General features: G+C 38.3%; 1 protein-coding gene across 1 annotated transcript in view; it reads right to left on the bottom strand.

The window, feature by feature from the left end:
* Nucleotides 1–25,362, bottom strand: part of LOC128997640 (uncharacterized) — a 33,039-nt gene extending 7,677 nt beyond the window's left edge. The window contains exons 1-7 of the mRNA XM_054423278.1: nucleotides 25,200–25,362; nucleotides 21,922–22,220; nucleotides 19,361–19,647; nucleotides 18,041–18,311; nucleotides 14,695–14,752; nucleotides 13,513–14,231; nucleotides 303–543 (exon numbers count right to left, since the gene is read on the bottom strand). Coding sequence (XP_054279253.1) covers nucleotides 303–543; nucleotides 13,513–14,231; nucleotides 14,695–14,752; nucleotides 18,041–18,311; nucleotides 19,361–19,647; nucleotides 21,922–22,220; nucleotides 25,200–25,362 — 2,038 coding nt within the window. The remainder of the gene's footprint in view (nucleotides 1–302; nucleotides 544–13,512; nucleotides 14,232–14,694; nucleotides 14,753–18,040; nucleotides 18,312–19,360; nucleotides 19,648–21,921; nucleotides 22,221–25,199) is intronic.
* Nucleotides 25,363–27,940: the final 2,578 nt, after the last annotated feature.

Raw genomic sequence — 27,940 nt, 5'->3', positions numbered from 1 at the left:
AAACATAAGTTACTACTTGTTTTGAGAAGGGTGTGAACTTTAACTGCGAAAATACTACTTGAACTTAGAATTAAGTTAATGAAAACATACTACTTGTACTGAGAAGGGTGTGAGCGTAAACTGTAAAAAGTACTACTTTTAAGTGAGCGTGTGAATTTAAACAGTGAACATTCTTCTTCTAGTGAGAAGCATGAATTTAAATATATTACTTGTACCGAGAAGCCTGTGACGAGAACATATTGTACTGAAAATTGAATGTGAACATATTACTTGTACTGAGTAGCGTTTAAACTATTACTTACTCATCTGTGTTGTCCTCACTCTGCGCATGTCTCTTCGGATGCTTTCCTGGTTTTTCTCTAGATACTCTCGCACCTCGCCTGTACTCGAAGCAATGGTCTCCTTGAGAATGTCCACGGGTCTCTTCGTCGGTTCTTTCAAACATTCGTCTCTCATCTGGCAACGCAACAGTGTAGCTTCTCGCTCCACAGCGTTGGGCGGATGGTTGTGTTCTGGGTGTAGCTTCACTATCTTGGGAACACCCTGGAAAATTACAATGAGTAAGTCACGACTCAAATCATCACCCAGAGCTGAACATGATATATCATAGCTTGAAATAAATACAGAATGAAATAACACGGATACATGTGATGACTCCTGGCAATTGTGTATACATTTACATCTCGTGATTAATTGAAGTCCAACTAGATGCAAGTAATGAGCATGGCAAAGACAGAACTCTGCACTCTATTTGTGGTTGTTGTGACAATTCTATACTCCGTTCAGACAGCCGTGGCACCTGACGGATTAGGACACCCCATGGAAACCCTTGGGGCCTCCTAATCCCTCAGGTGCCACGGCTGTTTGAATGCACTATAGATGAGTTTACTGACATTAAGGGAGGAGTTGGGACAGGGATTAAATAATGAACATCTATCAATTATTTATATTACCCTTGGTTAAATTAATTCAGATATCATGTTTAAGCAATTTAAAATGATTATAAAAATTGTTGCATACGTGTGGTCTAGTTATACACTATTACTAAACTCCCATACATAGTCAACAAAAACCTAATTTTACATTTATTAAAGGGTAGACAGAAATAATCAGTCAATCAATATATTATATTTAATGGTCATACTAAATCAAAACATTGTCACAATCCTTGTTGACGGGTCTTTCGACTACTGTTGCAAATATTTTAAACAAATCTTTGCAATTTTAGTTGTTGAAAATGTGTATTACATTCCAGTTTGACATTTTGGTACCCAATAAGATCCGTCTACAAGGATTGTTGAATAATTTCTTATCACGCTAAGATTTTTTCACAAGAGAAAATTACATTGTTGTTTTTTCCGTCATTTTCAAGTAAGAAGCATTCTTTCTTATTGCTACTGAGGGCTTCGTGGGTTTCCTCAATATTCTTTGGCACATGTGGTTGGCCTTGTTTTCTTGCTTTCCACATACACCTCCGGATGCACCTGACGTCTCTTTTAGTAAAGTTGTCGGTTCGACCTGAAGCATCATTGGAGATTTCTTCCATAATTAGATCCTCCGGCCTTTCACAAATATTCTCCACTGCTTTACGCTTGATACTGTTTGAAGTGACTTGTCTGGCTAACTTGTTCGTGTCACATTTGTGGTTATGATTCAGTTCAAATTTCGATAATACTGTTGTTTCCCCTAAAACAAAAAAAAAACAGTACAGGTATAAATTAATGAACAAGTCCATATAAAAAAAAAATACTCCTGTCGCAGCAAACCTACATACTCAGCTAATATACAAAGGAGATATAACTGTCTTAAGTCTACAACATGGGTCTTACATTTGAAAATTTGGAGTTGCCCCCATCTATCCTAGAAAGGGGAGGGGGCAAAATTTTGATTTCTTGCAAAAAGATAGATATGTCATCATACAATGATAAGTTGAAGCTGTAAAATTGTATCTACCCTCTAGATCAAACGAGTTTTGCTAACTTCTATCAATATTATTTGCCTACTCTGACAATTTGTGAAACAAATTGAAATTGAGCAATCCTTTGTCATCTTGATTTTATCAAATAATTGATTAACACTTAACAAAGTGCAAAATAGTAAATATTAACTTTTTACTTACCTTGGGTGTAGCACCTTGCCGGGCACTTTGTCTTGTAAGTACACTCACAAATCCAAGTTATCAATCCTGTTAAGCTTTTATGTCTTAGCCAAAACTTAAATCCGTCCACAACTAAAATTGGCTTCTCCCTCTCACTAACAAATATACTAACACTTGGATCCATGTTGTAACATCGAGGTACCGAAAACTGAACGATCTCAGCTAACGAGAAGAGCCTCCAAAACCTCGCTACAGAAAACGTACTACCTCGCTCAGGTAGACCTGTTGGACTGGAAATTCTGAGACCGTGTCAGAGAACCAACGCAACCGGTTAGTCCAGTCAATGCTATGCAGTGTTGCCAGATTGACCGGCGTATTATCGTACAACTGGCAACACTGTGCAATACAATGGCAGTAACAAACTACAAACTACTTATTCGCCGGTATTTTATCGTCGTCAATCAGTGGTCGGCGCGTGTGCCAAGTTGAAGTTGCGTCAGTTGTGATCTGTAAAATATCGGACGGTCTAAAATCGGCATGAGTCAATAAAACTACTACAGTAACTATTTAAAAAACAACTCTCACAACACACACAATAATTCCAACAACCCTAATGAAACAATAACGGTTCTGACAACGACGCTATTAAAAACTGAATTTCATTAGTGTCCAAGGGCAAGGGAAGGCCCTAAGCTACTGATTCTTTTATAGAAATTGTCAAACTTTTATATCTTTTAAATAAACTAAAAGAGATAAAACATAAAAAGAGATCAACTCTTTTAAATCTTATAATCTACTTTTAAATCTCAAAACACGTTTATCTGTTAAAACGCTCATGAGAATATTTGAATGTGTTTCTTAAACGAATTAGTATTCATGAGAATACTAGTTTTTATCAACTTCATGAGAAATGTGGATCGTATATTTTTTTGGGTATGTTAGGGATCGAACCCGTCCCTCTTGCACCAAAGGTCGAGACATTAACCTCTAGGGTAGCAAAAATAGACGGCATCCCCGTAAAACAAAATATTTCTACGTCCCTTAAACACTCAATTCATTCTGACACTAAATACAACTTTTACAACCCTCCCCTCTACCATAGAAAACGTACTACTATACCCAGAATGCCAACCGCATGGTAAAAAGCATTAAGCGGTTTGAGAGAGCTTTGCCTGTCAATCCGTAGGCAGCGCCACCAGCGTTGCTATGCTATTGCATGGCAACGCTGGTGGCGCTGCCTACGGATTGACAGGCAAAGCTCTCTCAAACCGCTTAATGCTTTTTACCATGCGGTTGGCATTCTGGGTAGTAGTACGTTTTCTGTGCCTCTACAGACCTACCAGAACTTCGGTCCAAGCCCGAGCCTTGCACTTGAATCTTTGAGTCTGCGCACATTTCCACTGCACATGGCGCGTCATCGTCCTCAACTTGCAGTAAGAATATCCTTCACTGTGAAGCAACCGACTTCCTCGAATACTAGTGAGGAAGTAGCCTTCGGTGTCGGCCAAAGGGTCTTCAGGAGGAACCATAGCGACCTTCGGAATAGTTAAAATACTACCCGGATCCATGTTGAAAGACGCGAAACACTGAGAACACACAGCGCGGACGGACAGACTCAAAGTGAGATTCTGATTTGCGAGGTTCGGCAACACTGTGCGCGGACGAGTCCAACTAGGACATAAGGTTCGTGAGAGGTTTGGCAACACTGTAAGAGCAGGGAGGGAGGATTAGTGCATTGACAAAGGTCCAAGATAATGAAGGGTCGGGGCCTCAGGGGGTCGGGTGTCCGACCACAGACGAGGGTCCAGCCCTGCATCGATCTTGTTTTGAACTAATCTTAGTCCAACTAAATCTCAAAACACCTTGCATAAAACGAAAACTTTGTGTATAACAATGGTATTTTATCCAGCTATATGTAATTGTATATACTATAGATCAATACACAGCACTTTCAGACCTCAATGAATACCTTGTTTACCGTATATGGAATTAATTTATGTCTTCATAAAATTACTGCAAAGAAAATTATTAACAACAAATATAACACGTTTAAAGACACACACTACAAATGGTATGTGTATACTTATATACAATGATGCAGTATACAAATTCGTGTATGAGATGAAATGATTTTCATAAACGTTGATACTAACTTATGAAGGAATTTACTAAACATGTGTAAATACTTTGTATAAAAAATTTAAACTTAATAATCACACATATATGTTCACTATTCTATGGAATAATTTTCTGTCATAAAATAAAGATCATCAATAACATTATTAGCGGATTTTATTATAACACGTAAGAACGCACGCCAGACACGTTTTCTTATAGTATAAGTAACTTTTGAAAATGTTTACCCAAAGGAATTGTTTCTGGGATGATAAAAATTATTATAACACCCAATTTTAACAAATATATTTAACTGTACGAATGCAGATAAGACTTATTTTATGTGTCACAAGTATAGTACTTTCTTGTTTGGACACAGTACTTTAAGAATCCAATGGAGTGTTTAGTGAATAGGAACAATGATTTAAGCATTAAGTTCAACAAATGTATTAACGGATGAACGCACACCCAACTAACCGTTTCATAACATTGTGTCAAAATTGTGTGTATCTTTTCTGTGGTAAATCCCCATCGGGTATGTAGACTTCCAAAACTGGCTTTAGAAAATCACACACCTGATTTTGATTTGTTTGCGCTAACTTTTGTTGCTGTCTCCGTTTTCTGAGGTCTCGTCTGATGGATTTCAACTTTGTTTTGCTCAGGTGTGCTTTCACCTCTTCAGGCACATCTCGGAGTGTATTCTCCATCACTTTGGCGGGAAGTGTGTTAGGTTTTACCGCTTGATCTCGCAGTTCATGTCGCAATTTGATCACTTCCTTTAGATACGCATTGGGCGGGTGACAGTGCTCCTTGAAGTTTGTCGGGTTTGAATACTGTAAAAAACATATGTTTTAGTTTGAATACGGTGAAAAAACATATGTTTTAGTATGAATACTGTGAAAAACATATGTTTTAGTATGATTACTGTGAAAAACATATGTTTTAGTGTGTAAACTACTGTCATGGCCTCCTCTGATGCAAGGCTCACCTGCCTAGTAAAAACGCGTAAACACAAGCACTGTTTCGGTAGGACGAGAGTGCGACGTTGCCACTTTTGTCACGCCGCGGCCTTGTATCAGATGAGGCTATGGTTGGAACATTTTCAATTCTAGTACATTGTAATTGACTGAAATATAACTTGCTGTGTTGGCAACTGATTAAAATACGCTCATCATATAACATCATCAGTTCAGATGAAAAATAACCATTTAGACCTACTTAAAACTTTTTCATTTTATCTAAGAAGTTATCATTGCCTATAATTACATGCTTTGTTTACTTGATATGTAATTTTAAAAATTAAACTACAGAGTTATTCAATTCACGACTTTTGAGTTCTATATTCTTTATAAAGGGTAAAGGTTGTTGCATTAATAGTCAAAGGGTAAAGGTAATACATTTTGCAGATAGGTCGATAGGATTAGAAATTAATTTAGAGGGTTTAAAAGTTGTGTGTTCATTTGAAAAGAATATTCAGACGGACAGTGAGACCTGACATTTAAAACCCATGTTTGTAAGCTATTTTTATTTCCCTACCCTAAGAAATAAATTCTTCGAAGAATACAAATATAACATTCAGTTGATCAATAAAATAATAAATGCCGGCGAACCGAAAAATGAACATCATAACTAGTCATCCTACATAATTTGTTTATGCTTTTCGTTAGGAGATTATCAAAATTGTCGTTATGTCACTTATACATCAATAACCTTGTAATTAACTCAAATTTTCGTCATTGAAACTTGTGAACACAGGATATCAAATCTGTATAAAATGATACACTTACCGGATATTCCGATCCGGTAGAGACAGCTCCGTTACACTTAAACCTACGGTGATGGACACAGCGCCACCGGATAGTATATTTACTACACTGATGTTTACTATACATAAACCCGCCTACAGTCAACTGAGGGTGCCCGGTCAACCCCGCGGAAACCTCTGTGGAAGGTCCAGTGTCGACCTCCGGAGGGTGGTCCATATCTGGTCCCGGGGCAAATGAGACTCGGGTCAAATGAAAGCACTGGCGCTTTCTCCCCCTCATGAAGCCAACCTAGTATACTGTACTGTACTGACAGGTTTTCCGTCTGGCTGGAACATACCCCTACACCCCACTAACTTCCCCACAATGGTGCCCCCCACCACAACCCACTCCACTTTCTGCGCATATCCATCATCCACCCCAACCCTAGAGGGGAGTTTCCGACTTGCGCACAACTCACAACTACCTGCCACAAGTTGGCCACAGCATGTTTAAACAGCCAACTTACGCTATCTTTGTCACGGGAACATCCAACTTGCGCCAGTTTTGTAACGTCATCGGAACTGTTACAACGTCTACTTGGTTAGAACGAGCCACGAGGGCTAGAACAGAAACTGTAAGAATCACAAACATAAACAAGTTATGTTACTGGCCCTTAAACATTATTATTGCTTGAATGGAACTGTCTGAACCATGTAAAGTTTACGATCCGGGACAGTTACGTAATTTGTTTATGTTTATGAACCATACTGCCTTCTAGTCTAATATTCGTGGATTAAGCGAATGAAAACGCTGATCGTTCTTCTTACGTTCGTGCTGGCTGTGCTGTAACGTTCTTGACGAGGAAGTAATAGGTTACAAAAATAACAGTTTCACCTATTACCAAAAAGCTGTGGAACGTTCCTTACTATTATGTTAAAGTAACGGTACTTTCTGTGAGAGGAGAACGGAGAACTCGCCTCGACGACCCTAATCCAGGGCTTACCCGTTTGCGCTTCATTAGGCTTCAGTTCACACACCAAACCAACTAGCACCCCTCCCCACCCCTCCCTGAAACCCCCACTTTCTCCCAAAATTCCTGAACCATGAGCAAGAGAGAGCGATGATGCTGGGGCGGGGGGATATAGATCTGGGGAGGAAACTCCCCTTGCATTTCCTGAGAATATTTTGGAGAACTGCACATAAATTAAACTCTCTTGTTATCTCAATTACACGTGTGTCCATTGATAAGCAATAACCAGTTACTGACACCATCAATCGTAAATTTCAAGTTATATTTCAGTCAATTGCTGTGTCTAGACACATACAAGAATAAAATATTTAAAATTACTTAGTCATGAACTTAATATATAGTCATATAGGTGTTCATAAAAGGTGGTGACGTAATTTACCTAGTGATTTCTTGAGACAAAATAACGACAAAATCAAGTATAATTTTTTTTTCCAAAATTGCTTCGTTAACCAGATATCTACTACCGTACCAATTTAGTATTTTTTAGCCTACACATTTTTATCTTTGAATCGTTTTAACCAATATTTACGAAACTTCTAAGTAGGCCTTATGTTAAGGTAGATAAGACCCATGTTACATCGTTTACAGACTACATAAAAATTACACAAGGAGAGAATCGATAATCATTAAAAAGAGCGATATTTACGAGTTTGGATTGTTTTGATTTTGACTCACAATTCCATTTTGATGTTCGGAGTGTTCGACTTTAATGGCAGGTGCATCTTGTTCCTCGATGTCCTTGATATTATCTGTAGAAGTTTCAAGTAGGTTTGAATCATCTTCTTCTTCTTCGTGAAGTTCAGTGAGCAGAAACCCTGATGGACTGACATCTTCACCTCCCGCTGCCTTCACTCGTTTAAGCTGGCTGTTGATCCGGAGAACAGTTCTATAAGGAACTCTACAAGCGCCGGACACCCTCTCAAGAACTTTTCTCACATCCAAGATTGGTCCCATATTATTTCTTTCTAAATAAAAATATTCTATCACCGACGCCACAATAGTTCTGGCTTGAGTGTGCAGAACTACCTTTTTCTTGGACGACATATTAAAATTTACTCAATCGTCCATTTTATAAGCATGTGGTTGATGTCACTTTGTTAATACTTCACTGAACGAAAACTCACTGATTATTCACTATGAACAGCTGAAACCAGATTAAAGGAGTAATTTACTCTTTCCTACAACCATAAAAAAAAATTAAACATAAACCGTCAGCTGTGCTACGGCTACCATAGGTTCTGGCGCACACCGCCGGGAACGCCATGTAGTTACGGCGTACGCGCTACGTAACTACTCAGCACGCCCAGCAGTGTGCGCCAGAACCTTTGGTAACTATGGTAACCGCAGCACAGCTGACAGTCTATATTTAAGTATTTTTGTCTATGCTACAACTCACGAATATACGAAAAGAGCGTACACCTCGAATCTTGCGAAATAAGCGTATAGGATCAAGTGCTGACAGATGCCGAGGGTAAGCTATGACGTCAAGACATTTACAGGCGAAAAATGCGTACAACCTTTGAAGTAAAGTCCTACATCTTTTTAAAACCATTGAACAATATGAGTGTCTAAACTAAATATAAATTACTCTTAGTTTCTCGGGGTTGGAGATCCTTTAAAAATTTATATATTTAACCTGATTTTCATCACACTTTTTCCAATTTTTACTATTTACATTTTAAATCTAAATTTACATTGGACTCTTCTACATTAACATACATGCCAAGTTTCATAAAGATCGGTTCTAACAATCTAAAGATAAAAATGTATACTAAAATAAACGAAATGGCGGATATCTCGTTAACAAACTTTCGGAACAATTTTTATTCTCGAATTTTCTTCATTTTGACCCAAGAAATCACTCTGTTAATTGTCTCCCCCTTTCTTGAACACCCTGTATATTACTGTAAATTTATACTAACCGGTTCCTCTTTGCGAGTAGTAAGTGCGCCGCGACACCCGTATTGGCGACTTTTCGTGCATCGCCACCGAATAGAATGTATATTCGTTTGTTGCTTGCTGTAAATATATCCGTGTACGTACAAGTTAGTTTGGCCTGCCAAACCGGTTAACACCTGTAGCTCGCATGCCATACCGAACTGATGTGACTGTGTAGAAGGAGACTCACTTGCCATACCGAACTGATCTGACTGTGTAGAATGAGACTCACTTGTCATACCGAACTGATCTGACTGTGTAGAATGAGACTCACTTGCCATACCGAACTGATCTGACTGTGTAGAATGAGACTCACTTGTCATACCGAACTGATCTGACTGTGTAGAATGAGACTCACTTGCCATACCGAACTGATCTGACTGTGTAGAATGAGACTCACTTGCCATACCGAACTGATCTGACTGTGTAGAAGGAGACTCACTTGCCATACCGAACTGATCTGACTGTGTAGAAGGAGACTCACTTGCCATACCGAACTGATTTGACTGTGTAGAAGGCGACTCACTTGCCATACCGAACTGATCTGACTGTGTAGAATGAGATTCACTTGCCATACCGAACTGATTTGACAGTAAATAAGGAGACTCACTTGCCATACCGAACTTATCTGACTGTGTAGAAGGCGATTCACTTGCCATACTGAATACCGAACTGATCTGCATGGGTCCGATCTGCATGGGTATGTGACTACTCACTTGCCATACCGAACTGATCTAACTGTGAAGGAGACAACCATCGAGGCAACTCACTTGCCATACTATACCGAATACCGAACTGATCTGACTGGGTAGGAGAACGAAACTGAGCACTGAACTGAGGGTAGGGCAGCCTTCCATACGCGTGCATTGGATAATCCCATGAATAATGGCCTGTTTGGCCTCTCCCTCCCGGAACTTGAGGGGTTGCCATCGCTAGAGTGGGTGGGGGGTAAAGAGAGACAGAAGACGGAGAGTGAGAGAGAGGAAGCTAATCGTGAGTGGGATGGTTGGGGGGAGAGAGGGTGAAGAAGTGCGTTGCCCGACGTTCCATGACACAATTCCCTACAACTGCTCGACGTCCAACTACATTATCACCAATTATCACACAATTTGATGTACGGAAATTGTTTTTAGATATCAGTGAAAAACCACTTTCACGTTTTTCTAGTATCCTGTTTACTCCAGCGACCACAGAATTAAAATTTGTCCAATTTCCGAATTTTACTCCGATCTCTTGTTTTGGTATTGCATTGTGCTTGGTTTCGTAAACAAAAAATATATAATAGGTTTTTCTGTTTCAATTACTGGCATTGTTTTATTTATCTTTGCAACGGTTTATGAATTTACTAAACAGATCGCAAACAAAAAATTGTTAATATAGTTTTTAAAATTACTTCTACAGTATAGGGAGGAAGCTTTTGCCGTATGTGACATTGTTATTTTTTATTTGGAGTACGTGCATCAGAATTATTGGGCATGATCGGGCTAGCATTTACGAGGTGAAATTGAGAACCCTTCAAACATATTTAAGTTTAAAAACAAAGGGTTAAACATTGATGCGTTGTTGCATGCTTATCGCTTACAGAGAAAAGTGTACATTAATAACAATGGTACTTATGGTGAACAAGCATTTGTAGTAGTAGGAGGACATCCTCCTAGTTGTAGTATACTTCTTTATACTGTAACCATAATATTTACCCACTTCTACGTCATTGAAACATGCTTGAATCAAGATTGAAATACAATTCTGAAACCAAGTATTTGATGCGATGATAAGTCTTCATTAAAAAGTACATTAACCAAGCGAAAACATTTTAATATTCGTATACATTTAAATGATGCGGATTAACGTCCGCACTTGTGAGTACTACGACTCTACAGTGCTATCCTGATAATTATAATTAGACCAATTCGTTAGTTACAAGGCAAAAATGTGGTTCGGATTCCACTATAAACTGGAGGTCTCTTAGTCGTCATTGACTGTATGGGGTTATTAATTAGGGGACCAGCTGTGTTTTCATCCTTCACTCATCTCCATTCATACTTGGCTTAAAATACCCACACTAGTATGGTAGCAATTTCATATAATTAAAGTAATATTATGCCATAGGCACATACCGTAATTCTTAAATTGCAGTGACATAGCTTAATTGTATTACTTCTATGATTAAAGATAAATTGTTATTTTAAAACTAAAACAAGAAAATTCACTCACCTCTCTGCCAGTAGTCAGAGCTCCTTTACAGTGCGTTGTCTTGTGATGTGCACATCGCCAACGAATAGTAATTAAACTAGTTTGTTTCATGCTGTACATGTATCCGTCTAGAGACAAGAGAGTTTGGCCTCTCAAGCCTTGGATTACTTCTGGCACTCCGACCATGTTACCGAACCGACCTCGTTGGGGGCGAAAACAATACTGAAACCGAAGGGAGCGAGTGTGGGGCTGAGTGCCAGTTGTGTGACGAGGGTCATATTTCAGCGGCCGGTGCGAGTGCCAACCACGTGACCGGTTCCACGGTGCGCCGGCGCGGCCTTTGTGGGGGCGGAAAGGTCGGGGGGGGGGGGGTTAAGTAAAACTTGTTTGAGGGATTAAATGAAATTTTTTTGGCCGAAGCACAGAAAACGTACGTGGCCGGAGGCAGTTTGACGGGATGTGGAAATTCAACAAAATTGTTCGGCTGTTAAATTACATCAATGTATTTATTTAATCTGTTATTGCTGTTAAATATTTAAATATTTACATGTTTTTTTTTTTATAGGCCTATTCGTTTGTAAATTATTTATTGTTATTTATTTGTTCATTGTTATTTATTTGTTCATTGATATTTATTGTATTGTTGCGAGTGTATACATTGTAATATTATTTCTTCGGCAAGATGAACGTAAACTATCTATATATTAATAGTATTTATTATTTTAATGCATTTCAAGCAATGTTTTGTAATACATTAATACTGCAAGCAATTGGACTAGACCTGTTTTGTAGCATTTGAATGAAATAAATAAAATAAATACCCCCACCGCAGCAAACATGCAGACTAAGAGAATTTTAATTTGTCTGATTGTATTTACACTGAAATGTTTACTTAATATCACATTTATTCCCTATTTAAATAGAATTAGTTCAACGAGTACTTAGGTTTGCTGCAACAGAAAAACTAAAAAGGATTTTTTATAAAATGTTAATAGTTTAATAAGAAATAAATGCATTTAAAAATTTTTATCAAAGTATGTTCATAAACAAGCAAACTACAACAGCTTACTTATTCTCCATAAGAATATCATTGGAATTTTCTCCGTAACCATTAGGCGCATATTAATGACGCTTAAATATACTAAATTATTTGTTTTTGCTATACAAAATGGTTTGGGAAAAATGCTAAATTGGATTTTTGTTTTGTCAGAAATGGGAAAACCCAAATTTTACCCCATAAACCCCCTTTCCCATAGTCCGATCATGCCAGTTCGCGAACTCGTTCGAATAACTGTAGGTTTAAACGTTTACTCCAAATTTCATCAAAATCGGTTCATTTGCTCGAGATAACGTGCTAACGGACACACACACACACACACATACTTTGATAGAAAAATTCACACAAAGTTGAATTAACTACGCTGTTTATTATTAATATGTTTATAAATACAAACATTGGAATACAATTATTGACAATACTTATTATGTGCGACTACGGTCCAATATTAATTTTAAACAGTCAGTGAATAATTGTCCCTAACTTACTTTGCAATTTTCCCGTGTGGTTCTGTTGATACTTGTGTTAAATCGATAGTTCTAGTTCGTTCAAAAACTGCATCTGCAAGGCCACGATTCTAATACATATTTACATACTACGACAAGGATATAAAAAAAGTATTAAGTCCTTAGATTGATAGAAAACATAGGTAAACCAATAAATTTTAAAATGCCGATCGAATAAATCACCTTCATCACAATCGCTTACACAAAGTTTCAACACAAATCGCTACTGTAAAACATAAAATAATGTAGTCAAACCAATACTTAAATTAATATAACGTCAACTTCAAGGTTATGCTTTGTATGTTTCGTTTTGAAAATACTGTAAATGATTCGTGATTTTAAACAGACTCAATAACCACCAAAAACGATTACAGTAATAGTTAGAGTGAAACTTGACAGAGAGTTCAAGGTCAAGATTAACTTTAGAAGTCAAAATTGTATACTTGACATGACTACTATTTAGGACTTTCTCCTCTCTTTTGTCTCGCATGGTTACACGAAAGGTTATTGCCCTTCTAGGGGTTTTACGTTTCCTGTCTTGGCAATCCCTGACCACCCCTCTCCCTTGCAGGAAAAAAACAGGGTCTCTACTAACCAACTTGACAAATTACGACTCATCCGAGGCAGGGAAATATCCCAACTGACGCGACGCGCTAGCCAGATGTTTTTGGAAATTATCAAACCTCTTCTATCGCACGAAAATTGCAACCATTACAAATAATGCCATGCATATTAATCATCCTACATATACAGATACTGTAGGCTTACACACATTAATTATCTAAATTATTAACTAAATGTACAATTAGTCTAAGTTTGTGTTTGCTCACCCACTCTGGTGATTGAATTTCATCAACGCTGTAGTTTTCGACACCATCTTCGTCTTCATCTGATTCTAGTTCGCCGCATTCGATTTTAACACTAGGTTCGTCTTTATCAGCTGATTGTACTCCACTCTCATTGTTGACATTTTCGACTAAATCAGCTGATTGTACTCCACTCTCATTGTTAACATTTTCGTCTAAATCAGCTGATTGTACTTCACTCTCATTGTTGACATTTTCTTCCAAATCAGCTGATAATTTTTTGCCACTCATTATCTCGTGGTTGACACCATGACGTTTCTTCCAGCGTGCCAACCATCCGTCACTCGCAACAAACTTTCCTCCTTCCAGCTCCAAATGTAACTCACTCGCCTTTTCCTTCAGCATCGGACCGTTGATCGGCGTACCTCTCCGCCCTTCTTTGACGAACCATTGCCACAAAGCCTCGTCCACCAGCTCGTGTGTAGGTTTCCTGCAGGTGTACCTTATCGTAGATAACACTCGCCGGGATGTAACCTGGTTGTAGAAGTCCACTATCGACTGTTTGTTGCGTTTCCAGTCTTTCACAGTGCTCAATCCGACACCCAACTCCTCGCTGACTTTCCTGGCAGATTCTCCTTTGGCAAGTCGTTCCAACGCTTCCAATTTGTGTTGTACGGTGACGACGACTCTTTTCCGTTTAGCACTCATTTTGTAGCGTTTACGGGCGAACACGATCACCAGAACTGTTTTAGAATAACCACTAAGTTAAAACTAGCACTTCACAGACCTCCAAAACATTGTTAACACCACACAAGTAGAACTACTGACTGTACAGCAGATAAAGACGACTCTACCACACGATAACGAAACTTCCCACCGAGTGTGAGAACCAACAACCAACTGAGTTTACACAAGTGGTCCCACATCCGGCCCGGTTGTCCGTTATCGATCGTGGCGGGGAGGGGAGGGGGGAGCGCCGGATGTAAGCGTTCAAGGTCGGTTAATGCGCGGTCGGATAACGGAGCGCACACACTAGCGTGCCACAGACACTTATCAGGTTCGGAAACTAAATAAGTCAATACTGTATTTACATTTCAGCATCAACAGAAAGTAAATACGTAAAAACTTAAATTAAAAGCTCGGAAAAACGTTGTAAACAATCTGGAAACATCATACTCGTCTTTCTACAATAATCAAATTACCAACATTTCATGTGCACAATTTTGTCAGATTTTGGAGCAGTGACAACTTTTGAGTACACTACCTTAAGAGACAAATATAAATAGATTAGACCACTAGACCACAGAGTAGAAAAATAAACAGTAAAGGCGGGTCCACTAGTTTAAATTTTTATGTTATTTATCTGTGCTCTGTGATTGTACAAGTAAAATAATTTATAAATCATTACATAAGTTTACAACGGTTACATAAGGTTACTCACATCTTCTAAGGCCGTGACTATATAAGCCTTACAGTCTTTTAACTTGTGATGGTGACAAATCCATCGCCATGTCATCGCGTTGGGTTTAGGCCTTCTCTTGGTGTAGGAAAAATCTCCGTAGTAACATATCATAGCCTTCCTCAACCCAACGACAAACCATGGCTCCTCCATGACACCACGAATCACAACGAAACCGCCACAAAAATCCGCCGCGGATTCAACCAGTACGCTCAAGGTCAGGGCTCGGACTGAGTTGAGATTGGAGACTGACGCGATAAATCAGCTGTTGGAATCCAATATGGCGTCGTGCGGATTAAGTAGCGCGCGCGACTAAAGCCTTCCCTCCCCCTACCCTCAACCACCTGGACTGAGGCATTACAGCTGTAGGGAGATGGGATAAGTACAGTCCACTCACCATGTACAGTCACTGCAGCAAACACAGCCCTTCTGCTTCAGAAATGACAGTGAATAGCACAAGTATAAAAGACGGCAATCACACACTACACACTTTTATACTGTAGACAGAAACTAGTAAGGAATCAGAGAGAAAAACTTTCACGCACCCTGTTTAATATCTATCCTTGTTTTTATATTGTTTTGCGTTTGGTTTTGGGAAGGAAATATATAACAACATAGGTTTGTTTTCATTTTTCATTTTCATTTATGTTCATTTTATTTTATTTATTCATTCCAACGGACACACCATTTACAAAATAATATATTTAAGGACATGAGTAGAATGAAAAGATCAAAATTGCATTTGAAATAACAAGAGAAGCTGCATATAGGCTACCATTGAACAAAACATAATTGCAACAAAAAGTAATACAACAACATAGCAACGAACAAAATAACAGATAATAACATTAACAAAGTAAAATAACAACAAACAGACAACATGACAGATAACGGATAGTAAAAAAAAAAAAATTATATTAATTTGGATTTCAGAAAATGCATGTAGACTTTGAAAGTATAGCAACAACAGATACTGTAATATATATAATTATCTGTAATTATCTGTTTGTGTTGGGTATGTTTAATTCATTATTATTGTTTTATTCTTCTTTGCAACCCTTTTGTACATTTACCAAATATATTTTAAAAATACTATAATTTTCAAATCAAGATTTTAAGCAAATATCTTATATAGCGAAGAAGTTATTACTCTAGGTGACATGGTAAGAACACAAAATTAAGAAAGCATACTTTTGCCAATTTAATGTCTCTATGTCGTACAAAAATATATTTTCAATAAATATTATATACACGTATAAAATATGTGTGAGCGTGTCCATGGGCACGATAGGCCTTAACTCGAGGAAAATTATATGAATTCTATGACATTTTGTGCAAACCTGTTAAGCGTCCGGCACCTATAGGGGGTTGAGTATGCACTGAAAGTGTAACGCATTTTGACTTTTGATTGTTGTTGGGGGCACATTGGAGATGACCAAAAGCGATGTTGCCGCCCTCCCAGCAGGTGCACAACCTAGGGGGAGGGGGGCAAACATGGGGGGGGGGCGCTATGCGTTAAAACGCAGATATCTCCGAAATGGTAAAAGATAGAACATCGGTTAAAACGTCGTTTTAATCTAAAAAATGTGGTTAACAATAAAGGTCTTAGGTCCGAAGTCGTATCTTGACTAATAAACGAGTTATAAACTAAAACATGGAATTACGAGATACTTGGATAGCTTTTTTAACAAAATAAGAATTAATTTGTGAGTGTTTTAAGGAAGAGTAACCAAATATTTATGCTGATCATTGTACTATGGACTGCTGGGATGACCAAAACCGATGTTGTCGCCCTCTCAGCAGGTGCACAACTTAGGGGGGAGGGGGGAAAGTACGGGGGGCGCGCTCTAAAGAATCGCTCATAACTCGCGGACTAGACTCGATAGAAACATGCTATAAACGGCATTCTATTAAAACAAATAGCTAAACATTGAAGCGTTAATGTATGCTTATCGGTTACTGAGAAAGAGAAATGTATATACCTACATTTGTAGGAACAATGATATTTTTATGGTGAACAAGTAGTTGTTGTAGTGTACTTGTTTGAATATATAATAGTTTACCAATTTCTCAGTCATTTGAATATGCAATTCCGAAACCAAGTATTTTATGCAAATGATAAGTCTACATTAAAAGCACAGAAAGCTAAAAGGCACATTACCAACGATTAAATTTTAATATAAGCATAGAATTCCTATTTTGCAGTGATATAGTTTAATGATCGGAGAAATTGACTATTTGAAAATTAGAACACGGACCCTCTCTTTGCAAGTAGTCGGCGCGCCTTTACAGCCTAATTATTTACACATCGCTAACGAATTAGTGAATTAGTATTTTTTCTCCTGTAAATGGTATGATTACTATTGCCAATCCTTCGAAATAGGGCACTCGCGTCCCCAATAATTCCCGGAATTCCCTAGAGATACCCGTGGGATGGCCACCGAGAATTGACATGAAGGGACGCACAATCGGATACCAACGTCATTACAGTCTGTATGATGGAACCTGTCTTATGTGTGATCCTTCGTCTACACGGGACAGACCTGAGCCATTGGCCATGTCCCAAGGTCAGAAGACAGGTTTCGTCATACATACTATACCGTTACTTGAAGAAACGGATAATTAGATTAGCTGTTTAAATATTAAATCGTTTTAATTGTTTTTTGTGAAATCCCTCATAGTAAAGTAGTTATCACCAGGACGGTAAGACATAGACCCGGGATAGATTTGCTTTTCCATGTTGATGTCCCCCACTCCCCAGAGGAAAAAATCACTATCTGGATCCGTTCAAATTCACACACACACACACACACACACACGTACATACGAGGGGGGAGGCGTGTTAGTTGCGCCCACGTGACCTTCACTAATCCGGTTAGGGTGGGCCAAGCCTAGACGGCTTGAACAATAGATCTCTGGAAATTGTAAAGAGCAACGAAAAACCCCAGTCAACCGAAATAATCCTAACAAAGAAGGGGCTTCTGAGTGAGTTAAAAGTTGGAGTAGCATGTGATATTGTAGTTGTGAAACTTGAAATCAAAAAAGCTGTTTTTTACGTGTTCAATACACAGATGCGTAAGAATAAAAACTCACCGCTCCCATCAATCTTGACTTGCACCGTGCTTTCCTCATAGAGTTCTTTATGTAGGAAATATCTGTCTTCGTCAAAGTGTTCAATGCTTCTTCGTTGCTCTTGATCTCCTTATTTATTAGTTGTCCCGGTCGCTCCTCCAAGTTCTCCAAAGCTTTCCTTTTCACAATGTTACGAATTTTATCACGCATTAACACACTTTTGTCCACCGGTTCATGCTGGTGCGCACCGGCCTCCCTTGAAAGAGTGTCACCATTGTCCACAGTGTATACCCTAGCAGTACAGTTTTTTACAGTGCATCTCCAAATATCTTCGTTGGTTGTGGTACAGTTACGAACAAATCTAAACTTGAAACTATTAAGGATAATAAGGGGTTTCCCCTTTTCACTTAAACATTTTTCCATCGTCAAAGATACAAGATACTAAACACTTCGAACAACGAAAACTAAATTTAACGCAATTCAATACGACGTAACGTTAAAAAAATAAATCACTTTACAACTTCATCGATGTACGTTGTACGGTATAGTTACTCACTAGTCACTAGATCGTTGACTAGATCGCGCTCGGCTCACGGCTGGGGAAAACTGTCCACCCTCCCCACCGCGCCGCTCCCCCCCCCCCACAAGTGGGGTACGGAGCGGCCCACAGATTTTAGCCAAATGGGTTGCAGCTGTAATTGTCACCCACCTTTGTCAACATATGGGCGCAATTAACCTACCTTGGGCTCACCATATTCATAGGCACAACTACAACCTTATGTGGCTACCTAACCTAACTAACTTACCTTATGTGGCCCAAGAGTCATTAATGGCGCGACTAACCTACCCAACACACATAATTTCGAAACCCACTTTTTTGGGTTCAGGGGGAACCTAACGGATCACACCCGAAACTCATCGAGAATAATTACGTAAACAATACTTATTCCATATTTATTGGGAAATTTAAAAAATCAAACAAAAAACAATCGGTATTTGCAAAGCTACACAAGAGCGAACATCGATAGTTGATGTTTTTGGTACAGATACATTAAACGATGTTAATATCGTCGAACTCGAACATCGATTTTTTTTGGCCAAGAACATATTGATGTATTTCATGACTGAATTGTATTACTGTAGTTAGTTGTAAGGTTAGCTGTTGCAGTACAGAGTTCCGATTCATCGATGTTTTCGCGACGATGTTAGGTACATCGATTGTTGACCTATCGATGCTCATCCCTACACTTGTACGCACACCGAGTAGAATTATACTCGCAACCCTCGCAACTAACTTGCGGAAGAGTTTATTAGATTATAAATTACAATCCTAGGCCCTACCTAGTGATAATATTTTTCCTCTCTACTACACGATAACTTCGACTAACCGGTTGGCGAGAGTTCGCGCGCTGACGATGTATGCGAAGATCCCTCTTGATGGTGTCCACACTGCCCAGTTGACCTTTGACCTCATCAGGTGTCCCGTGCAGAGTGCTGGCCAGAACTAGCAGAGGTCCATCACTCGAACTCATCGACACTTCTCGTAGTTGTAAACGCATCTTGGCAACTTCCTTGGCTACCTTGTTAGGAGGGTGGCTGTGTTCCGTGAGGTTGGTAGGGTTCAAATACTGAAAAGTTTAGTTAGTTTAAATCGACTTTTTTTATGAAGTAACTATATTTAATAGTTAGGCTATGTGTCAACAGCTTGAGTATTTTTAAAATTCAGTTTAAGGTTTTATTACACTATAAATAGAACTAGATATTCTATTTTCATGTTAAAATGTTAGCCAGTTTAGGTTTGGGGTTTGGTTTTTTCAAATGCATCGATTACAACCAACCGATTGTATCGAAAGTAGCGGTTGTTTCGATTGTTTTCAATCGATTTTAGTTCATTGTTGACGGCTGGATTCAAATGTTTGCAAATAGTCAATGGTTGAATGATAAAAGATGGGCGACACAGGGAAAAGTTGATTGTACTGAGCCCATAATTTACGTAAAGAATTGGCATATCAATAGTTCGACACATCGATATCTAATAAGATAATGGACACAAACACAATCGTAATATACAAAATGATCAATTAGTAGTTCTGTACAAGCGATATTCTAAAAACTTAATATTTAACAAAATTTCACTGTGATAAGAAACCGCTCCAGCTGGGGCCCATTTCATAATAAAGTACAAACTAATATTATTAGTAAATCAGCTGATCGCCCAATGCAAATCTTATGGAAATTACAAGTTACAAGTTGTAACTTGTAACTTGTAGTTTATTATGAAATGGGCCCCTGGTTGTGAAATTATTGCTTACATCTTAAGTGTTATAAATGTAAAAAACTAAGGTTGAATTTCATTTTACCAATCAAATACAACCGTTCTAGATTAAATCTATCGATAAAAATACACTTACCGGTGGTCCTTTCGATGTTGTCACTGCACCTTTACACATGAAATGAGCTCTCTTAGCACAACGCCAACGCACAGAACCCGCACTTTTTTTTGACTTGCTGTAAATGTATCCGTCTAAATATAGGTTACATTGGCCAAGTAATCCAGTAATTAATTCACACACTCCGGCCTCCATAATATGACGGTTGCTCGGTAGGATACGTAATCATAAAAAACGTGGAGTTTAAAACGCTACACACCCCTCCAAAGTCCAGACTACACTACTGTCCGTTGTGAAAACATTGAGTGAGACTTGACTTGCCAGAGGAGCTGGAACTGTTTCGTCGTACCGTTCCAAGCGTGGAACGGTTGCGGAACCGATTCCGAGAAACGTTCTTGTAGTTTTGGAACCATGTATCTCACAACCCGCACCGGATGACCGGAACTGTTTATTAAGTTTCCTAAACCATAAAGAATACTGACTTCAGCAATAAAACTTCAATAAAACAGCAGTAATAGAATCTTTTTGTTATAGGTTAAATCTCGAAACATTTAAATATTTTTCAAATCAATAAAATATCAAGTATGATTTGGGTCATGATTCATTAAATAAATTAAGTAAATGGTTTTGAAATTGTTAGATGCGTAATGAATATATTTTATAGTAACTCTTAACTCCGTTGCACAAATAGATTTATTTTGATACTATTTGATTGAATAATAATTCTGTAGCAAAATAATGCAATTAGTTCATTAACGTCTTGTATGAAATATTGTGAACTTTAAATACAGTATATCCTTACGTTAATTCCTGTGTAGAATTTGAATAATTCCTGATGGTCTAATAACACAGTAATTATCCTTAATCATAATTAAATTGTATAGAAGAAATTTATAAATCACCAATTACCTGTACTAAGATTTTCGGAACAACATTCGGGGAACCGCTTCAGAGATTGAAACGAAACTGTTAAACCTGAAGTTCAGTCTTCTGTTCTAGGGGCCAGGGTTCTAAAATCCCATAATCAAACCCCCCCTCCAACCGTAGCCCCCCAAATCTCTACCCCCTCCTGATTTTAACATTTTTATGGCCCAACCTCCCGATAACGTTTCAGTTCCTCGGCCTCTCATTTCGTTCCCCACGCGGGTATTTTCTGTCCCAATATCTGTTGTTCCCCAGTACCAGTAAACTACATTGGAACCTCGATAACAAGTCACCATTGATAACCAGTGTAGTTTTCAAATCTCATAAAATTCATTTGTAACCATGTTATTCTAGATTTAGTTAATAAGTAAACCTTGATAACAAGTCTTAATTCCCTGTAGAGTCTTGTTATCGAGGTAGGCCTACCACTGTAAACAAATTGCATTTCCGACATAAGGCCCCGGCAACACGAGGTGGTTTAACCGCGCAATGTTCGACAACACATGTTTGTTAAGCCACTTGATCGACAAGCTATTTGCTCGACATTGGTGTCAGCCACTTATAAAAACAACACAATAAACCACTTACCGGTAAAGACAGTTCACCGTCGGACGAGTTGTTCGACATGGACTGGGACTCCGCATCTTCCATATATCTCGACCACCTTCTTGCATTGTACAGGTTACGCCTGACACACCGGAAAGCCTTTTCACTAAGGGCTTCTTTGGGGTTTTCCACCTCTGATTTCAATATTTTCTCAGGTTTGCAATGCATATCGTCCAGTGCCTTTCTTTTGCAACTGTTCGACACTGCCTGCCTTATGTATTTATCTTCGTCCGCCTCGTGGTTGTGCGTAAAGTCACTGGTTGCAATCTCAATCGTCCCGCCTGAAAAAATAAATTACTTTGTAAACAATTCTACACACTCAATAGTACAACATGAAGTGAAAAGAAATGCAAGTAGATTGAATTCGAAAACATAATAGTAATAGGCTTAATTGTTGATTTAAAAAATTGGCAATCTGTAAAATCTTCCTCAATAGGTCTCTCCATTATAGCGAGCGCAAAGAAGGTAATTTCCGCTCGAGAGCTGTTGATGGTCCACGAAGCCCATATAACTTCGAGAGCGTCAATGATTTTTTTCATGCCACCATAATCAACTTATCATACACACAGATTATCATATTTTTAGTTGTACACGTCTTAGGTTAAGTTTGCTTTTACTGTTGGAATAAAATGCACCCTGAATCGTCTCTTTTAAACATGGAAACCATCTCAAAGTACTAAATCGTGAATGTCGAATAATATTAACTTACTACCACCACTCCTGAGCTATCTACTAAAAGATATTTAACTTAAAAATAAATTTAAATTAGATAAAAACTTCCTTTATATAAACGGCAACAGTGAAATCAGCTGATTTAGCAAGCGGGAATAGTAATTTCCGCTTGCAAACGCGAGCGAGAATGAATATAGCGACGTTGAGCTATTTTGCGTACTGTTTACAGGTGTGGCAATGAGATAATTTCCCTGCAAAATGTTTGTCTTGACTGTACTCTTTCAACCTGACCTCTCTTTCTCTTAATCCCTTCCGTGCGGGTGTAGGTAAACTGCTCCCCCTTGGCCGCATGCATTCGATTTATTTTCACTAAACTATTGAGATTCAGACTAGTTAGAGTTCAATTGTGTAATGGAATATAAGTATGTAAATAATAAGTTGAGGTAACGAGGTGACAAATGAATTACAGCAACCCGTTCATTTTTCCAAACACTATGGCCCAAAGATTGACTTTAGAAAGTAAATCTCGTAAAAAATTAAACACTGCTTAAAATTGTATCACTTCGGAAATAACATATATTGCGTTATCAAATTTGTGTTGCTCTTGAATAATGCACACATTGGCATTCCACTTATAATACTTACGTTCAAGATTTTACGAGTGACTTAAAAAACTTTGATTTCTTATCAATAAAGAACATCACATTTGTAAATATTAAAATTAATCGTTGAAAATTAGACTACACCCTCTTTGTTAACAATATACTTTAAAAAATTGAAAACTCATTATAAAAATATACTAGTTAACAATATAGAAAGAATAACATTTTTAAATATTATAATAAACCCTTGAAAATATTTAAACCCTCTTTATAAACAATAATACTAAATAAAAAAAAAAGTGGGGTATAAAGCTATAGTTTGTTTGATTATTTAAAACTACGCTTAAATCAACCCAAACACAACTTTAACATGCTAAAACAAAAAACAAGTCTGGAATCAATGTCACAGGCTTAAACGAAAAAATAAATAGCTTTACCCACCTTGGGTAAAACATGTTGCCCTGCATCCATGTCTCCGCCGCCTTTCGCAAACCCACTTTACTTTGCCGCTCTTTCTTACTTTATTCTTGATAAATTTAAAACTGTTAACCAACAGCGCACTACCTCCCCGTTGTGTAGCCACTATCTCACTTACTAAGGTATCCATGTTGACACTATATAGCAACAAACTGCCAAATATTGGCCAAAGAGTGTGTAGCGTAAGGGAGTGTAGGGGTTTTGTCAACGGGTATCAGCATGTATCAGGTAGAAAGGGTCCCCATCCGCGACCGTGAGTTCCTCATACTGCGGAGTTTGACCAACGGTTGGGAGCGGTTGGGAGTGGGCGCGAGAGGGGGAGGGAGAGAGAGAGATTATGCGTGACCGTGAGAGTGGGGGAGCAGTTTACCTACACCCGCACGGAAGGGTAAGAGATTAGGTCAGGAAAGAGTACAGTCAAGACAAACATTTTGCACCAGACCAGACGCTTGCTGTGCCATGCACGGGAGAGCAGTTTACCACCTCCCTTTCATCGTGTATAGGCATATGTAACCAAAGTATTGAGACACTTTTAGATCACGTTAGTATGTAGACAGCTATATTCGATTGGGCCACTACTTCAGAGCCCCATTTCCATTAAAGGTTTTGTTCCAACAATGTTCGGAGCAAGTTGATTTGATTATGAGCACAGCTCCCAACAATGTTGGCGCGCTGTTTTCTTTTCAAGAAGTTCGCGCCAATATATACCGCCAACCCCTCCTCACTGCGAGCACCGTGTTTGCCCTCTACACAGTACACTACTAGTAGTACATGTAGTACACTACATCGCACCCTACACCCTACATCGTCGAGGAGAGTGAAGAGACCGCTGCTGCTACTGCTACTGTTGTAATGGCTGGTGTGGAGGTGGCTATGCTGGTGCATGAAAGCGACCGCGGTGGGGGATTGTGGATTTAGCATGCGCGAATTCTGCAATCATTCACAACAATGTTGGCAGCTGGGCACAGTTTCCTAGGTTTTGAGCACACAATAGACCTACGGCTTCCTCATGGGATTGAACCCCCTAGAAATAATTTTGCCCCTAATAATATTTCTATGACCAAGTTATAATTTGTATTTTCTGTTGTAATATTTTTATTGTTTAAAGCTTTATAAGTTTAAGTGCTAAAACGGTTAGTTTCCACAAGAGTTGTCTATAGTGAAAACCTAAGATTCCCTGGCGGAAGAGGAAGAAGTCCTAAAACAGCCTCAGTCCAGTAGGGTTTCAGTTCACTGGAGTACTGGTGGAACGTCACGAAGAACAGATTCCAGCGGTACGTTTTTTACTTGATGTGGACGATGTCAGCAACAGCAATAAACTTTAGGCGATAACCCGCAATAAAAAAGGGACATCTCCGCACCCCAGCGCGCGTTGTTTACAACTTAACTCGCTTGGCAGCAGCACATGTCGACAGTGGCTATATAACCATAACCTACAAATGTAAACTTAGTATTTTTACCTCCCCCATCACAGCAGAAATACTAGGTAAGATAAAGATACTAACTTACCATCAGTAAACACTTTGGCCTGGCATCTCCCTCGTCTTCTTCGCTCGCAAAACCACTTTGTTCTACCGAACTTACATTCCGCCTGTTTGACAAACCTGTAGCTGCCTACTACCAAACACGCCACACCACGGTTACTCTTCACGAAACCAAACTCAACCGACATGTTTACCGTACGAAGTTCCAAGGTGAACTGAGCTGTGGCAGTATTCGCAACGCCACCTTTACGATCTCCCCTAATGGGGCCCTAAGCTCGTTTTACTGTGGCATTAAAGCGGATTATGACGGGTGGGAGGGGAGGGGGGGGGGGTTGGAGAGCAAACCGCCACGAGAGGCTGACGCGCAGTGGCGGGAACCCCCCTCCAGTTTCTCTGTTCAATATGAAATGTGTTGAACCTGAACGTTCATTGTGAGTTGCAGAAATATTCTTAAATTGCAGTGAGTTAGGAAATTGTTTTTGTTTTGTTAAATGAGTGCTTGTGTTATTGCGACTGAAGTTCAGCTAATCTACTGAGACAGCTTAAACTACAAATTAATACAGGGTTATTCAAAATGATTGACCCATTTTTAATGCTTTATAATTTTTATACTATCAAACTTGCCGCTATAAAATACACATCAAACGAAAAAGCAACTCAAAGAGTTTATGCCTTCCAAAGACACATCATTTAACAAAATCGATCCAACAGAACTGTAGATTTAATTGTACAAAGTTAAAAAGTAATCTCCAACTTTTTTTACCACTAGAAATTTGGAGGTTACTTGAGGTTTTTGCAATTAACTTTGAAATGGTGAGGAAATCGACCAAAGTGGAAGGTATTATTCCGAAAGAGAATACAATTTCCTACAATCTACTGATAGGCATTTTTTGAAAATACTCAAGAAAGGTACCAAAAATTGCCTCAAAATGAAAAAAAAAAATTGAAAATCCCCGTCTTCAACATAGCAAACATTAAATTTCACACTTTTTTATTTTAAGCCAAATTTAGGCTACATTTATTGAGTATTTTCAAGATATGCGTAATAGTAGATTGTAGGAAATTTTATTCTCTTTCAGAATAATACCTTCCACTTTGGTCGATTTCATCACCATTTAAAAGTTATTTGCATAAACGTCAAGTAACCTCCAAATTTCTTGTGGTAAAAAAAGTTGGAGATTACTTTTTAACTTTGTACAATTAAATCTACAGTTCTGTTGGATCGATTTTGTTAAATTATGTGTCTTTGGAAGGCATAAACTCTTTGAGTTGCTTTTTCGTTTGATGTGTATTTTATAGCGGTAAGTTTAATAGTATAAAAATTATGAAGCATTAAAAATGGATACATAATTTAGAATAACCCTGTAGTTAAAATCTAAGGCTTACCTTACGAATAGCATAAATTTGATCGTAGTTCAATATATTCAGTGGCTATATTTCCAATTACAATTTTATCTTGTTTGTGACGACTATTGAATTATTTGATCTTAAAGAGTAACTTTTCACGGCCTGTTAGGAGTGAGCGATGTTCAGGGACTAAGCAATGTATTTTTAAATTTTTTATTTGCCTTAAGATCACTGATTCGTTTCAACGAATTTCTAGTCCTAAAAAAATTTAATTTTAAATACAATTATACATCCGATTGATACATAGTTTTGTAATTTTAGTGTGATAAATTAGTAGGAATTTAATTATTTTCCACCCCTCATCGACCTTCCTAACCTTTTCTCTCTCACTCTCTCTCTCTCTCTAAGCCCCAATATAATCTCCCACCCCCATTCACCCTTAATTCTCACCCACGCTACCCTTCCCTTACCATCTCCTTTTTGCTCACTCTCCACTGGGCTCGGGAATAAGCAAAAATCCACTCCACAAATAATAAATCCACAAAAATCCCTACCCTTTGACATAGTAAAAATGCCCCCGCCGCAGCAAACCTGCAGAATAATTTCCATCTGCCTGATTTGATTGTTAATCAAATCTATTTCAATAACATTAGGCTTAGCGAGTACCTAGGCTTGTTGCTATAGGTAGAGTAATTACGTGTGTTTTCTTGTGTGTGTTTTCTTGTGTGTGTTTTCCCGTTCCCATGGTCCAATCATACTGGTTCGCAAACTCCTTGGAATAAACGAATAAACGTAGTTTTAGGGCCTACACGTTTGTACCAAATTTAATAGAAATCGGATAATTTTTCCTAGAGTTATCGTGCTAACGGACACACATAACTAATCGCTCCTATACTGGAAAATAGAAGAAATATTTATGCATACAAAATTTAAAGTAATTTTCAAAATCAATTTATAGAAAAGGCCTACTTTAATAATGATTTCCCACCAAGCAAAAATTGTTGCGTTTATTCTCCTTATTCAGGCATTGTAACACAGTATTTTAGTAAGATGTGTCAAAGACCTTGTATAGTTTTTCGTACACAGTTAGGTCATTTGGGATAAGTACACAAACCGATTAAGCGATACACATTGGGAGAGTATTTATTTTACATAACGCTAAAAAGATCAATTACATGCTGTAGTATTATTTCATACAATATTGTACGTAAATAGCTCGGAAGTGTGTGGGTTTAATGCTGATGTGAAATGCAAATAAATGTGTACATTGCGAACATTATGTTTTAGTATAAGCATTGACTAAGGAAATAAAAAGGTTTTGTTCCCTTGTCTGTGGTACAAGGTTGGTTTTGTGTCACCATGACACCATGACACCATGACGCATCGGCGTCTGCTGTGCGCCGTCAAACGATTTTGGTC

The sequence above is a fragment of the Macrosteles quadrilineatus genome, unplaced genomic scaffold (genome assembly GCF_028750875.1).
Source record: "Macrosteles quadrilineatus isolate MER2022 unplaced genomic scaffold, UCM_ALF_1.0 Scaffold_6__1_contigs__length_79288215, whole genome shotgun sequence".
Taxonomy (NCBI): Eukaryota; Metazoa; Arthropoda; class Insecta; order Hemiptera; family Cicadellidae; genus Macrosteles; species Macrosteles quadrilineatus.
This window is presented reverse-complemented; position numbering and strand designations above follow the sequence as displayed.